We start from the raw sequence: 13,393 nt of genomic DNA on the forward strand, positions 1-13,393 counted from the left end.
CAAAAGTCATGCAATCGTGTGGGATTTGAGATTTATCCCCAAGCCCCTCCTTTAGGGCAGGAAGAGGTGTGTCTGTGGCTGCAGTTATCCCTGCCTTCTCTCGCTCTCTCTCGTTCGCTCTCTCTCTCATCCATCCATCGCTCTCTCACTGACGTTCTCTCTCGTGTTGTCTCTAGCCCAGTGGGAGTCTGCTTAATGGACCCAGTGTGTTATTAGTGCTGCTATAGAGACGCTCTCAGGTGAAGGAGATGACTATCCCTCCTCACTCCCCCACTGAGACCTACAAGACTTCTGCAAAAACACACACACACACACACACACACGTCCGCACCTAATTTAGTCAGCCAATGAACGTGTGTGTGTGTGTTCAGTATGTGATGTGCACATGTGTGTCTGTGTTCGCTGAATCTACAATTTAGTACGCATACGTGCACAGCCTGTAGAGAGAAACCATGCAAAACATGAAACTGCCTGTCTCAAAATACATCTGGAAATCTCTTCACCTTCACCTTGGTGGATGTTTTGTTTTAACTTCACACCTTTCTTTTGTACTTGTCTTACTAACACGAGCGTCTGTCTTCTGTTTCTAACACCGATTCAGCGGTTGGCTGCTTTGTTGAGGGAAGTTTTTACTTGCGATGTAGCAATGTGGTGTTTTTGGGTCTCTCAGGGGAACTGTCCCAAGGTGAGCTCCATCAACGACCGCAGCGACTGGAAGGTGGTGAGGAAGGCTCTGTCTGTCATCGGCTTCAACGAGGACGAGGTGGAGGTAAGAACCTGTTATTGCCACCGTGACGTCAGCCACTGAGGTAGTGTGTCGTCGGTTACCTCGAATACTACTACTGAGTACTTATTCCGTTTGACTGTCTGACCAATCACGTCTGTGCTTTGGGTTCCACCCTCTGTTTTGCTACTGTAGTTGTTCAGTGGCATGCTGTATGCCCCTTTTTGTGCTGCGGTCTTGTGCATATAGTCCGGTTGTGTGACTGTCTATATTGACCAATAAAGTGAACTTATCTTACAGGGGGTGAAGAGAGGGTGTGGGTGTGATGAGAGAGCTGATTTGTGCTTTGTGGGAGTGTCTCTTGCATTTTCATGACTGTAGTCTGGGCTTGTGGCCAGAGCTCAGTGTGTATCAGTTCAGAAAGGGGAGAGAGCAGGTGGTTATCTATTGTATACAGTACTGACACACACACACACACACACACACACACACACACACACACACACACACACACACACACACACACACACACACACACACACACACACACACACACACACAAGGCCAACTTCACTATATGCTTGCATGTGGGGGGAGGATGGTTGGCCCCCTTTTAGTTAAATTATATTTCATAAAGCCTAATCTAATTCTTTCAGCCATCAAGATAGCGTTGTCTTTTAGCACATCGCAATAAAATGTGTGTAATCTTATCATGTCTAAAATCTTCACATGGCTTCTCTCTCTCTCTATCTCTCTCCTCTCGTCTCTCCCTAGGAGCTGTTAAACATTATTGCCAGTGTTCTTCACTTGGGCAACATTCAGTATGGAGGAGAGGACAGCGGCAATGCCTACATCACTACAGACACACAGATCAAATACCTGGCGAGGGTATGACCTCTCCCCCCTTACTACGGTGTACCCACGGAAACACTACTCGTACTACACTCAGTCAATCGTGTACCGTGTCAATACTCAGTCACAACACATTACTCTCTTCCTAGCGCCGCACTTTCACTACTCATTGTCTCAGTAGGATGGATAACATTGACGCTGGTGTTGAATGAATTTGGATGTGTGTTGATGTTTGTTGTTGTTGACGTTTTGCAGTTACTGGGTGTGGATGGCTTGGTCCTGAAAGAGGCACTAACGCACAAAACGATCATCGCCAAAGGGGAAGAGGTAGGCTGGAACCTTCTCTACGTGCTCTTTATATTACGCTCTGTGAGAAATGTTCTATAGTCAACATAGAACGGCTCCTCGGTACCTCGGCAGGTGAGGAATTGTGGAAGGACTGTTTCCATTGTTCTCTGTGTGTGTCCGTGTCTGATCTGTGTGTGCGTCCTCCAGCTGAAGAGCCCTCTGAACCTGGAGCAGGCGGCGGCGGCCCGGGATGCCCTGTCTAAGGCCGTGTACGGCCGCACCTTCACCTGGCTCGTCAACAAGATCAACGTCTCCCTGGCTTACAAGGTAACACACAAACACACACACACACACGTGAACTAACGCCCCGTTCACCTCTGACCCCCTCCCCTCCGTTGGCATGATATCCCTATATCTACCACAGTCTTCTGCCTCTCCTGTCAGCCTGCACTTTTGACCTATTAGCTGGCCATTTCATAGACCGTGGCGGTAGGACTCCCCCTTGTGGATGTGTTGTAATACTACGTCAGAGCAGTAACGCTAATTCAACTGCACTGCGTTTCTGTACAGGCTATTGTCTGATGGGGATTAGGTCAGTGCATATTTGAGCTGTGAGGTACTCTCTAACCGTAATGCGTCTAGTCCATGTCTGTTGTGAGTTTGTCATTCGGCAGTGCTTATCATGCTGTATTTAGGTGTGCATGTTAACAAATGATGAGTCCGTTGGCTTACACGGTTTACGAGATGTTTACGAATGCTCCTACATGAAAGCTGTCATTTCTTCTTCTAGGATGAGACTTATAAGAACGCTTCAGTCATTGGCCTCCTGGATATCTATGGTTTTGAAGTCTTCCAGCACAACAGGTACCAGAGGAATATAGAACTCATTTTCCCATAATCCGTTGTATTTTCCACAGCGTTTACCATTTACTGTCATTTTACGGTTCATCTGTAATCGTGTGTACGTGTCGCAGTTTTGAGCAGTTCTGCATTAACTACTGTAACGAGAAGCTGCAGCAGCTCTTCATCGAGCTCACCCTCAAGTCCGAGCAGGATGAGTACGAAGCAGAGGGAATCACGGTGAGACTGCTCTCTCTTTCTCCTATCAGGCCATCTTGTTCTCCATCCCCTCAGCCCTCCGCCTCTATGCTTCTATCCGTCTTGGAGGGACCTTCCCTTCCCTCTACTGGACTCCTCCATCTTTTCATTCTCCCTTTACCACTCCCCTCTACCTCTCTTCTGTCCCGTCCTATCCTTCCACCTTCTCCCTATCGGCTCTGTATGACTGTCTACACGGTGATTGGTTGCCCGCTCCACTACGGTTCAGGGCCCGTGTTGCCAAAGAATCTCAGAACAGGAGTGCTGCTGATCTAGGATCAGTTGAGGCTTTTAGATCATAATGACTGAGAATATATGAAAAGGGGGGGCCTGATCATACATCAGCACTCTTACTGAGACGCTTTGTGAATACGGGCCCATGAGGGAGAGCGATTCATATCCAGTCAGTCATTCGTCAAAGGGGACGTTATTGTACAACGTGTAATGTGGGCTGCGTTTGTGATGATGATAATGTGGTGGTAAACCTGTTAATAAAGTGACAGTGAACTGTGTGCGGCAGCAAACAGCCATGAAGGTTTGTTTGACCGTATGCATAGTGTGGGTTCAGAATGTCCTCCTTGTCCCAGATTCTCAGCAGTCTGTCAATGTTTTGTTTTACAACCGTTCAAACGGTTGTTCCCGTCTTCTAAACAAGCGATTAAAAGATGCTGTTGTGTTCCTTGCTGTCTCACAGTGGGAGCCTGTGCAGTATTTCAACAACAAGATCATCTGTGATCTTGTGGAGGAGAAGTTCAAAGGCATCATCTCCATTCTGGTGAGAATCCGTTTCAGTCTTTAATGTAACCCTGAGCTTTTCAAGTTGACCTTTCCCCTTTCTCTCGCCTCTTGGCCCCTCTGCGTCTGGTATGTCCTACTGTCACAGTCAACTGTCCATCTAATGTATTTCTCTCTTTCTTTCTCTCTCATTTTCTCTCTTTCATTCTCTCTCTTTCATTTTCTCTCTGTCAGGATGAGGAGTGCCTGAGGCCAGGGGACGCCAGTGACCTCACCTTCCTGGAGAAGTTGGAGAATACTGTGGGAGGCCACGCCCACTTGACAACGTGAGTCTGCGCAAATACGAGCGCACGTGTACAAACCTCCCTCTGCTAACAGAGCAACAGGAGATGTCGTGAGAGCTGGCTGTCAGTTGACTTTGTCAGGACACAGAAGCCCGTAGACAATACATGAATCAACAGAGTTGTAATGCTTGGTCTGCAGTAGTGCATAACTATTAAAAACAAAATATCTGTTGGGAACAAAATGCACACGAGTTAAAGGAGAACTCCTCCCATTAGTCCGTTGTAAACATAAGTCGTGTTCATTAGGTACCAAATGGAAGAAAACAGGTTGAAACCGGGAGGGATGTCCTGAAAGTGTTTTAATAAGAAAAGCTTGTTTTCGTTTTCTGTTGCAAAATGTTTTGCTACGGGGTCTATGGTGTGCCCTGACGAATAGTCACTTGTTGTTGATGTGTTCCTCCTAGTCACAAGCTGGCCGACGGAAAGACCCGGAAGGTGATGGGCCGAGAGGAGTTCAGACTGCTGCACTACGCTGGAGAGGTCAACTACAATGTCAACGGTGTGTGTGTGTGTGGAGCAGCAGCAGTGTCAATTGTTAGGGGGAAGCGAGAGGGAGAAGACCAGAGGAAGGATGTTCCTGTAGTTCTTGAAGTGGTCTGTCACTGTGTGTGTGTGTAATCATTCTTTCCCCCAACATTACTTGGAGTGCATGTGATCTTACTCTCTCTCTCTTCCCCCACTAGGCTTCCTGGACAAGAACAATGACCTCCTCTTCAGGAACTTGAAAGAGGTGAGAGGGAGAATTCAGGCCAAAAGGGGAAAGGATTTAGATGGTAGATGGATGATATGACTCTGAGATTGTGTTGTGTTACTTATGTCGACTCTCTCTGCCTCTGTCTTTCACCGTGTGTGTGAGTTTGTAGAACAGTGTGGTAGTTCTAGTCGTAGGTGAGTTGTACTCATTCTCTGTGCGTTGTCCATCCACAGGTCATGTGTATGTCTGATAATAAGATTCTGACCCAGTGCTTTGACCGGGCGGAGCTGAAGGACAGCAAGAGACCTGAGACGGTGAGAACAGCCATTACCCTGTAGTACCACTCAGAGGGCAAAGGTCATAGGTATGCCCATGGGCACGCACCAATACATGCATGTCTGCAATGTACCCCAAAGCATAGACTGATGCACAATCACAGACTCATATATACATGTCCTGTCTCATACACACTTACAAACAGCCACTTATTTATATTCTGTGGATCTTCCTCCCGCCACACTGAAGGGTAGAGTGAGTGACAGGGGAATCTCTGCTCCCCGCTCACACACTCAGGAATGCCCTGACACTTGGTTGCCCTCCACACACACACACACACACACACACACACACACACACACACACACACACACACACACACACACACACACACACAGTGGAGGCCCATTGGTTGTGGGTCGCTGGTGTCGAGTCCGTTGACTGATTGTGTTCATTGTTGACGAGAAGCGCTCTCTCTCTCTGTCACTGCCCCCAACCCTGTCACGTCACACTGGGACCTGTGTTCTGTCCAGTCTCGGCCTCAGTCCAGCCAGCAGCCGTCCTTTCTGCTCCTCTCCTCTTCCTGCACCTCTCCTCTCTACATCCCTCGCTCGGTGCTCACTCTCTTTCTCTTTCTTTGTTTCTGTCTCTGCCTCCAGGCAGCGACCCAGTTCAAGACCAGCCTGGCGAAGTTAATGGAGATCCTGATGTCCAAGGAGCCGTCGTACGTGCGCTGCATCAAGCCCAACGATGCCAAGCAAGCAGGTAGGAAGGAACCGATGCATTGCTCGCACCGCGCTGTCAACAGGGTCGTATTCATTAGGGCACACCGGAGCAAAATGTTTCAAAACGTTCAACGGAAAACTAAAATGAGCTTTTCTGATTTGGTCATGGTAGTCCCTCCTTGTTCCAGTACATTTGCTTCCGTTTGGTGCCTAATGAATACAGTGTTTCACCTATATGCATTTAGTAGTGGCGCACCGCTGCATGAATACATGTTTGTTTATTTTTCGGGATGGTAAAACTCTTTCAGTGTAAACTTAAACGACTAAAACCAGGTATAAAATATGTCTTATTATATTTTTAAATAAGATCATCTCTGAGAACTAAAAGTCACCAAAATAAAAACTAGACAGAATCAAAAATTCTAAAAATGGCATGACTTGGGGCCCTCATTTGATTTTGATATGTTTAAGTAATTCCGATCGCATAAGAACACGGCATAAGCCATTGCAGGAAATTAGCTTTGAAACTGCAATTTTCTCTCAGCCCCATGACAAAATATGTAGAATTGCCGGGAAACTAACTTTAAAACTGTGAAATTGTCTCTCAGCTGTTAACTATGCCATCTGCTATCACACTTACTTAGGTTTTCTGTGCCAGTTCAATATAATTTTTTAAATAATATCTTGTCTGTCTTGTATCTACGATTCTTAAATCTGACCTTGCGTTTTGATTGTTTTCAGTGACATCAATGGCAGCACTGTACTTCACACTGCGTTGCTCAGTATATCGAGCTGGCCTTTGTCAATAGATGGCCTTCTGTGTCTTTCCTACTGTTGCTCTTTCTCTCCTCACTCCTACCCTCCTTATTGTCCATTGTCTGCATTTCTGGGACTAAGTCGGATCAATTGTGTTTTTATGGTTTGCTTGAATAAGCATCACGCGTTGCTGCTAACAACTGTAACAACAAACCATTCAACAGAAGCAAAAAGGGAAAATGTCAATAAAAATGTATTGCAATCTCACCAGTTATGTACTACTGTAACTCAGGCTAATGTGGTTTCTCTCCCTCTCACCTCTATCTCTCTCAGGACGGTTCGACGAGGTTCTCATCAGGCATCAGGTGAAGTACCTGGGTCTGATGGAGAACCTCCGCGTGAGGAGAGCTGGCTTTGCCTACCGCCGCCACTATGAGACCTTCCTCCAGAGGTGACTATGGCTCGGAGCTAGTCCTGCCTGGCTCGGAGCTAGTCCTGCCTGGCTCGGAGCTAGTCCTGCCTGGCTCGGAGCTAGTCCTGCCTGGCTCGGAGCTAGTCCTGCCTGGCTCGGAGCTAGTCCTGCCTCTATCAGGCTTGAATGTAGTTCACTGGCATTATAGGTTCATTCAATGGCAGATTAAATAATTATGTTAGCAAATGAATACACCTGTAAGTGATTGACTAATCTCCACAATTATTCAAAGTTAGTGATATAACCTAAATGTAATATTTTGCATATAATATACCAGTGTGTGTTGTTTTGTCTGTCCCTGGCAGGTATAAGTCCCTTTGCCCGGAGACCTGGCCTAGCTGGCAGGGCAAGCTGGCAGACGGTGTCTCCACACTGGTCAAACACCTGGGTTACAAACCTGAGGAGTACAAACTGGGCAGGTGAGACCCTTATCCAGTGAAAACAGTCATGACGGTACACACACACACACACACACACACACACACACACACGCGTGCTAATTCTAGTGACATGCATGTATCTCCCATTAGTTTATCTACATCCCATCTCCCTAACGAGTTCAGTGTCCACTCTGTGTTGATCTAATCCTGTAACTCTGCCTACTCTCAGTGAAAGGCAGAAGTCCATTATCTCGTCAGGGCTGAACTAAATCCCTCCCAGTGCTGAACACACTCTGAATGCCCCTGTGTGTTGTATAAAGGCACACTGCCAGCTTAGTGGCTCTCCGTTTGCTTTACAGATCCAAAATCTTCATCCGTTTTCCAAAGACCCTGTTCGCCACAGAGGACGCGCTGGAAACGAGGAAACACAGCCTTGGTGAGAGAGTCACGTATCACATGGTCTTAGTTGACGGCCGTCACCTGCTGTCTCTCCGGACTGTAGCATCCGAACCCTCTGAACATCTTTGTCTATCTCTTTCTCTCTTCAGCCAGCAAACTGCAGTCATCCTGGAAGGGCTACAGCCAGAAGACCAAATATCGCAAACTCAGATCATCAGGTAGGAGGGCTACTCTTAACCTCTACGTCCGTGTCAGCAAGCATTTAGCTCTTCTATAGGCACTGTGCATGTCTATTCGATTACTCTTGTCTTGTTCAGTTGGATGTTGTACTAAGCCTCTCAGAGTAGGAGTGCAGGCTTCAGATCAGTTTTCATCACAATGAATAAGATTACATGGACAGAAGGGACCTGATCCTAGATCAGCACTGCTACTCTGAGACGCTTGATACAGACGGGCCCAGGTCTTGATTCTCTCGTCGCTGGATCTCAATGAACTCGGGTTAAATAATAAGTCAATTCATAAATTGTGTGTCCCTCTCCAGCGGTGGTGGTCCAGGCGTGGTGGAGGGGCATCCTGGCCTGTAGGAGGGCACAGCGCAAGAGGCAGGCCGCCAACACCATCCGCAGGTGGTTCTCTATTGGGCACGAGTTTAACTTAGTGGGGAGAACAAGTATTTGATACACTGCCAATTTTGCAGGTTTTCCTACTTACAAAGCATGTAGAGGTCTGTAATTTTTTATCATAGGTACACTTCAACTGTGAGATGGAATCTAAAACAAAAATCCAGAAAATCACATTGTATGATTTTTAAGTAATTAATTTGCATTTTATTGCATGACATAAGTATTTGATACATCAGAAAAGCAGAACTTAATATTTGGTACAGAAACCTTTGTTTGCAATTACAGAGATCATACGTTTCCTGTAGTTCTTGACCAGGTTTGCACACACTGCAGCAGGGATTTTGGCCCACTCCTCCATACAGACCTCCAGATCCTTCAGGTTTCGGGGCTGTCGCTGGGCAATATACGGACTTTCAGCTCCCTCCAAAGATTTTCTATTGGGTTCAGGTCTGGAGACTGGCTAGGCCACTCCAGGACCTTGAGATGCTTCTTACGGAGCCACTCCTTAGTTTCCCTGGCTGTGTGTTTCGGGTCGTTGTCATGCTGGAAGACCCAGCCACGACCCATCTTCAATGCTCTTACTGAGGGAAGGAGGTTGTTGGCCAAGACCTCGCGATACATGGCCCCATCCATCCTCCCCTCAATACGGTGCAGTCGTCCTGTCCCCTTTGCAGAAAAGCATCCCCAAAGAATGATGTTTCCACCTCCATGCTTCACGGTTGGGATGGTGTTCTTGGGGTTGTACTCATCCTTCTTCTTCCTCCAAACACGGCGAGTGGAGTTTAGACCAAAAAGCTCTATTTTTGTCTCATCAGACCACATGACCTTCTCCCATTCCTCCTCTGGATCATCCAGATGGTCATTGGCAAACTTCAGACGGGCCTGGACATGTGCTGGCTTGAGCAGGGGGACCTTGCGTGCGCTGCAGGATTTTAATCCATGACGGCGTAGTGTGTTACGAATGGTTTTCTTTGAGACTGTGGTCCCAGCTCTCTTCAGGTCATTGACCAGGTCCTGCCGTATAGTTCTGGGCTGATCCCTCACCTTCCTCATGATCATTGATGCCCCACGAGGTGAGATCTTGCATGGAGCCCCAGACCGAGGGTGATTGACCGGCATCTTTAACTTCTTCCATTTTCTAATAATTGCGCCAACAGTTGTTGCCTTCTCACCAAGCTGCTTGCCTATTGTCCTGTAGCCCATCCCAGCCTTGTGCAGGTCTACAATTTTATCCCTGATATCCTTACACAGCTCTCTGGTCTTGGCCATTGTGGAGAGGTTGGAGTCTGTTTAATTGAGTGTGTAGACAGGTGTCTTTTATACAGGTAAAGAGTTCAAACAGGTGCAGTTAATACAGGTAATGAGTGGAGAACAGGAGGGCTTCTTAAAGAAAAACTAACAGGTCTGTGAGAGTCGGAATTCTTACTGGTTGGTAGGTGATCAAATACTTATGTCATGCAATAAAATGCAAATGAATTACTTAAAAATCATACAATGTGATTTTCTGGATTTTTGTTTTAGATTCTGTCTCTCACAGTTGAAGTGTACCTATGATAAAAATGACAGACCTCTACATGCTTTGTAAGTAGGAAAACCTGCAAAATCGGCAGTGTATCAAATACTTGTTCTCCCCACTGTAACTAGGAGGGTGAAAGAAAGTTCATGAATATTCATTAGCTTGTGACACTGCTCTCGGCTCAATGGGCTCCCTTGGATTACTGACACGAGTTCTACTCATATGGAGAAACTTGTGGAAAGTATTTACCCAGACGACATCCACACGTGTTTTGGGCCACTGTGATGTTTGCGGTGTTGTGTAGAAGTTCTTATCAATTTGTTGACGAATGTGTGCAGGAGTGTTTACAAAGCTCTCTGTCTGTGTCTTCTCAGGTTCATCAAGGGCTTCATCTACCGCCATAATGAGCGTTGTCCTGAGAATGAGTACTTCCTGGATTATGTGCGCTACTCCTTCCTGATGAAGCTGCGCAGGAACCTCCCCAAGTCAGTCCTGGACAAGAGCTGGCCCACGCCACCGACCGCCCTCATCGAGGTAACGCAACATTACACGAGACATTGTTTACTGACTAGTTCTGTCTCAATCACATTTAAACTGTACTATGATGTAGGTCAGGGGTTCCCAGACTTTTTTCACTCAGGCCCCCCCGTCCAGCATTGGGGAACTTTGCGCACCCACCATGTCTGTTTCTCTGGGCACAAGCATTGTTCGTGACACAAACTGTTTCTCTCTGCCCTCTCGTTGGCCTGGAGAACTTTTTGCAGGTTTAATGCTTATTTCCTTCAATTCTACACATTTTGTCATGCAGTGCAGAGAACATGTTGCAGTTTTAAAGCAAATTTTCTTGCAATTCTATACATTTTGCCATATCTAATGTGTATTCATGTGATATTTGAGTGACTCAAATGTTCCAACAAAATCTACGGGCTAAAAAACCTCGGGAAAAAAAGTTAGCTGACATGGGCTAGTTGATCTGGACATTTCTTATAGTTATAAATGGCTCTCTGAGGTATACATTGACTGACATGACGAGGAAAACTGATGACTACCCAATTTAGAAATTGCACCTCTTGCATTCTACTATTACAAGTTGAAAGCCAGACTGAGTTCCTGTAAATAAAATTATATATATATATATATATATATATATACACACACACACAGTACCAGTCAAAAGTTTGGACACACCTACTCATTCTAGGGTTTTTCTTTATTTTTACTATTTTCTACATTGTAGAATAATATTGAAGACATCAAAACTATGAAATAACACTTATGGAATCATTTAGTAACATTTTGGAACCATTGATGTAGGCTACATTGAAATAGTTCTGTCTGAATTGAGGCATCTTTCTTGATGACATGTTTGAGTTGTTAAAATGCTACGTGACAAGTCATTCTCCGTCCAATAGGCGTCAGAACAGCTACGTAAACTGTACATGCAGAACATGGTGTGGGGCTACTGCAAGAGGATCAACCCAGAGTGGAAACACCAGGTATATAGCATATTATAGAGTATAGTAGTACATTTTATATGTCTTACAAATGAATGTGTGTTCATAGCTCTTCACCAATACGAGTTCAGAACTTCAAATGTTGGTCTTCTACTTCACCAATATAACTTCTCTCCAAACTGTTTGTCCATTCTCTCTGTCTATGAAGTTGGAGCAGAAAATGGTGGCCAGTGAGATCTTCAAAAACAAGAAGGACAACTACCCCCAAAGTGTCCCAAAGCTCTTTATGGGCACAAGACTCAGTAAGTGCCTTGATAAACACGCATGCATTCACGTGTATATACACACACCTAACATTCTTCCTGTGCCTCTCTCTCCCCTCAGATGGAGAGGAGATTAACCCCAAGGTGTTGCAGTCACTTGGCAGTGAGAATATGAAGGTCAGTACAGTACTAGAGTGTTAATATGCCCATTTGATTCTCTACTTTGGATTTATGTAGGGTTGTGTACTTGTCTTAATATATACTCAGTTCAGTATATTCATGTGTTACTGATTCTTAACTCTGATCGTGTCTGTGGCATGGCTTATCCAGCCTAGCGGTTAATGCTGTTCCCTACAGCTCAAACGTTTGAAACCAGCCCACTGCCTTTGTGACACACCCTCTATCTTTACTACGGTCTCTCCTCTTGTCCAATGAAATACAAAATCCTTGAAGATATACCAACCCCCCCCCCCCCCCCCCACCACCAATAATGTCCCCCTCTCACTCCTCAGTATGCAGTCCCAGTGACCAAGTACGACAGGAAGGGCTACAAGGCACGACCAAGGCAGCTGCTGCTCACCTCCAACTGTGCCGTCATCGTGGAGGAGGCCAAGCTCAAGCAGCGCATCGACTACGCTACCCTCAAAGGTCAGCGGTCACATGGTTCGGGGGAGAGGATGGGTTGGTGGTCAAATGCCGTTACAGAGGCCACGCTGAATTGATCTGAGTGATGCTCATAGTTCTCCCAATTGTCTCTGTTTGTCTCTGTCTGTGTCCGTCTCTGTCTGTGTCTGTCTGGCCTCAGGTATCTCAGTCAGCTCTCTCAGTGATGGTGTCTTCGTACTGCACGTGCCCACTGAAGACAAAAACCAGAAGGTGAGGCTGACCTCAGCGCTGTCTTAGTCATAACATGGTCCTAACCCCATGGCCATAACCCCATGAGACACTGGTTATTACGCACTTAACCGATGCCTCTGTTAGGTGTAGCAGTGAAGTAGCCTGATCCCAGGTCAGTTTGTGCTGTCTTGCCAACACCTATTGTCATTGTCACGCCAAACGCAAACAGATCTGGGACGGGCTAGTAGTGAAGCTGTAACTCCTCTCCGGTCTCCTCTGGTCTGTAGGGAGATGTGGTGCTTCAGAGTGACCACATCATCGAGACCCTGACCAAAGTGGCCATATGTGCCGACAAGGTCAACAGCATCAACATCAACCAGGGAAGGTGAGTTGTTGCACTGAAACGGGCTGCGGTCGGATAGTGGATTTGATGGCGTGTCATTCTGTTTGTAGGTATCACTTCATTTGGATAGTCTATTTGTAGATACTGAGACCCGGAACTAGATAAGCCATGTACTGTGTTATTCAGCGGCATGTCAGCTTTCATTGAAAAACAGGTCTACGTTTCTAACATTTACTGGTCAGATTGTATTAATATAAACTATGCACAATCGACATTCTGGGGTTAAATTGGAATTCTACCACCAGCTGGATTTGAATTCATAGACACCAGCATCACCATCTGCAATCAGATTAGTTTCATTTGTTAGAATATATATATATATATTTTCAACAAAAAAATGTACCCCTTTTTTCTCCCCAATTTCGTGGTATCCAGTTGGTAGTAGTTACAGTCTTGTCTCATCGCTGCAACTCCCGTACGGACTCGGGGGAGGCAAAGATCGAGAGCCATGCGTCCTCCGAAACACAACCCAAACAAGCCGCACTGCTTCTTGACACTGCCTATCCAACCCGGAAGCCAGCCGCACCAATGTGTCGGAGGAAACATCGTACACC

The 13,393-nt window shown here is 46.2% G+C and overlaps 1 protein-coding gene across 5 annotated transcripts in view; it reads left to right on the forward strand.

Annotated features, from left to right (window-relative positions):
* The window catches only part of LOC120028290 (unconventional myosin-Ic-like), a 58,466-nt gene that overhangs the window by 41,749 nt on the left and 3,324 nt on the right, over positions 1 to 13,393 (forward strand). For 4 of the 5 annotated variants that reach the window (XM_038973481.1, XM_038973479.1, XM_038973480.1 and 1 more), the window contains exons 7-30: positions 671 to 769; positions 1,499 to 1,612; positions 1,832 to 1,903; positions 2,072 to 2,191; positions 2,655 to 2,728; positions 2,839 to 2,944; positions 3,657 to 3,737; positions 3,932 to 4,023; positions 4,446 to 4,540; positions 4,725 to 4,771; positions 4,969 to 5,049; positions 5,671 to 5,776; positions 6,826 to 6,943; positions 7,270 to 7,383; positions 7,704 to 7,780; positions 7,893 to 7,961; positions 8,285 to 8,369; positions 10,257 to 10,416; positions 11,295 to 11,378; positions 11,545 to 11,638; positions 11,721 to 11,776; positions 12,112 to 12,247; positions 12,405 to 12,475; positions 12,724 to 12,821. In XM_038973481.1, coding sequence (XP_038829409.1) covers positions 671 to 769; positions 1,499 to 1,612; positions 1,832 to 1,903; positions 2,072 to 2,191; positions 2,655 to 2,728; positions 2,839 to 2,944; positions 3,657 to 3,737; positions 3,932 to 4,023; positions 4,446 to 4,540; positions 4,725 to 4,771; positions 4,969 to 5,049; positions 5,671 to 5,776; positions 6,826 to 6,943; positions 7,270 to 7,383; positions 7,704 to 7,780; positions 7,893 to 7,961; positions 8,285 to 8,369; positions 10,257 to 10,416; positions 11,295 to 11,378; positions 11,545 to 11,638; positions 11,721 to 11,776; positions 12,112 to 12,247; positions 12,405 to 12,475; positions 12,724 to 12,821 — 2,249 coding nt within the window. The remainder of the gene's footprint in view (positions 1 to 670; positions 770 to 1,498; positions 1,613 to 1,831; positions 1,904 to 2,071; positions 2,192 to 2,654; positions 2,729 to 2,838; positions 2,945 to 3,656; positions 3,738 to 3,931; positions 4,024 to 4,445; positions 4,541 to 4,724; positions 4,772 to 4,968; positions 5,050 to 5,670; positions 5,777 to 6,825; positions 6,944 to 7,269; positions 7,384 to 7,703; positions 7,781 to 7,892; positions 7,962 to 8,284; positions 8,370 to 10,256; positions 10,417 to 11,294; positions 11,379 to 11,544; positions 11,639 to 11,720; positions 11,777 to 12,111; positions 12,248 to 12,404; positions 12,476 to 12,723; positions 12,822 to 13,393) is intronic. The other variant, XR_005473419.1, reaches the window with a different exon arrangement.

Source organism: Salvelinus namaycush, chromosome 34 (genome assembly GCF_016432855.1).
Source record: "Salvelinus namaycush isolate Seneca chromosome 34, SaNama_1.0, whole genome shotgun sequence".
NCBI lineage: Eukaryota > Metazoa > Chordata > Actinopteri > Salmoniformes > Salmonidae > Salvelinus > Salvelinus namaycush.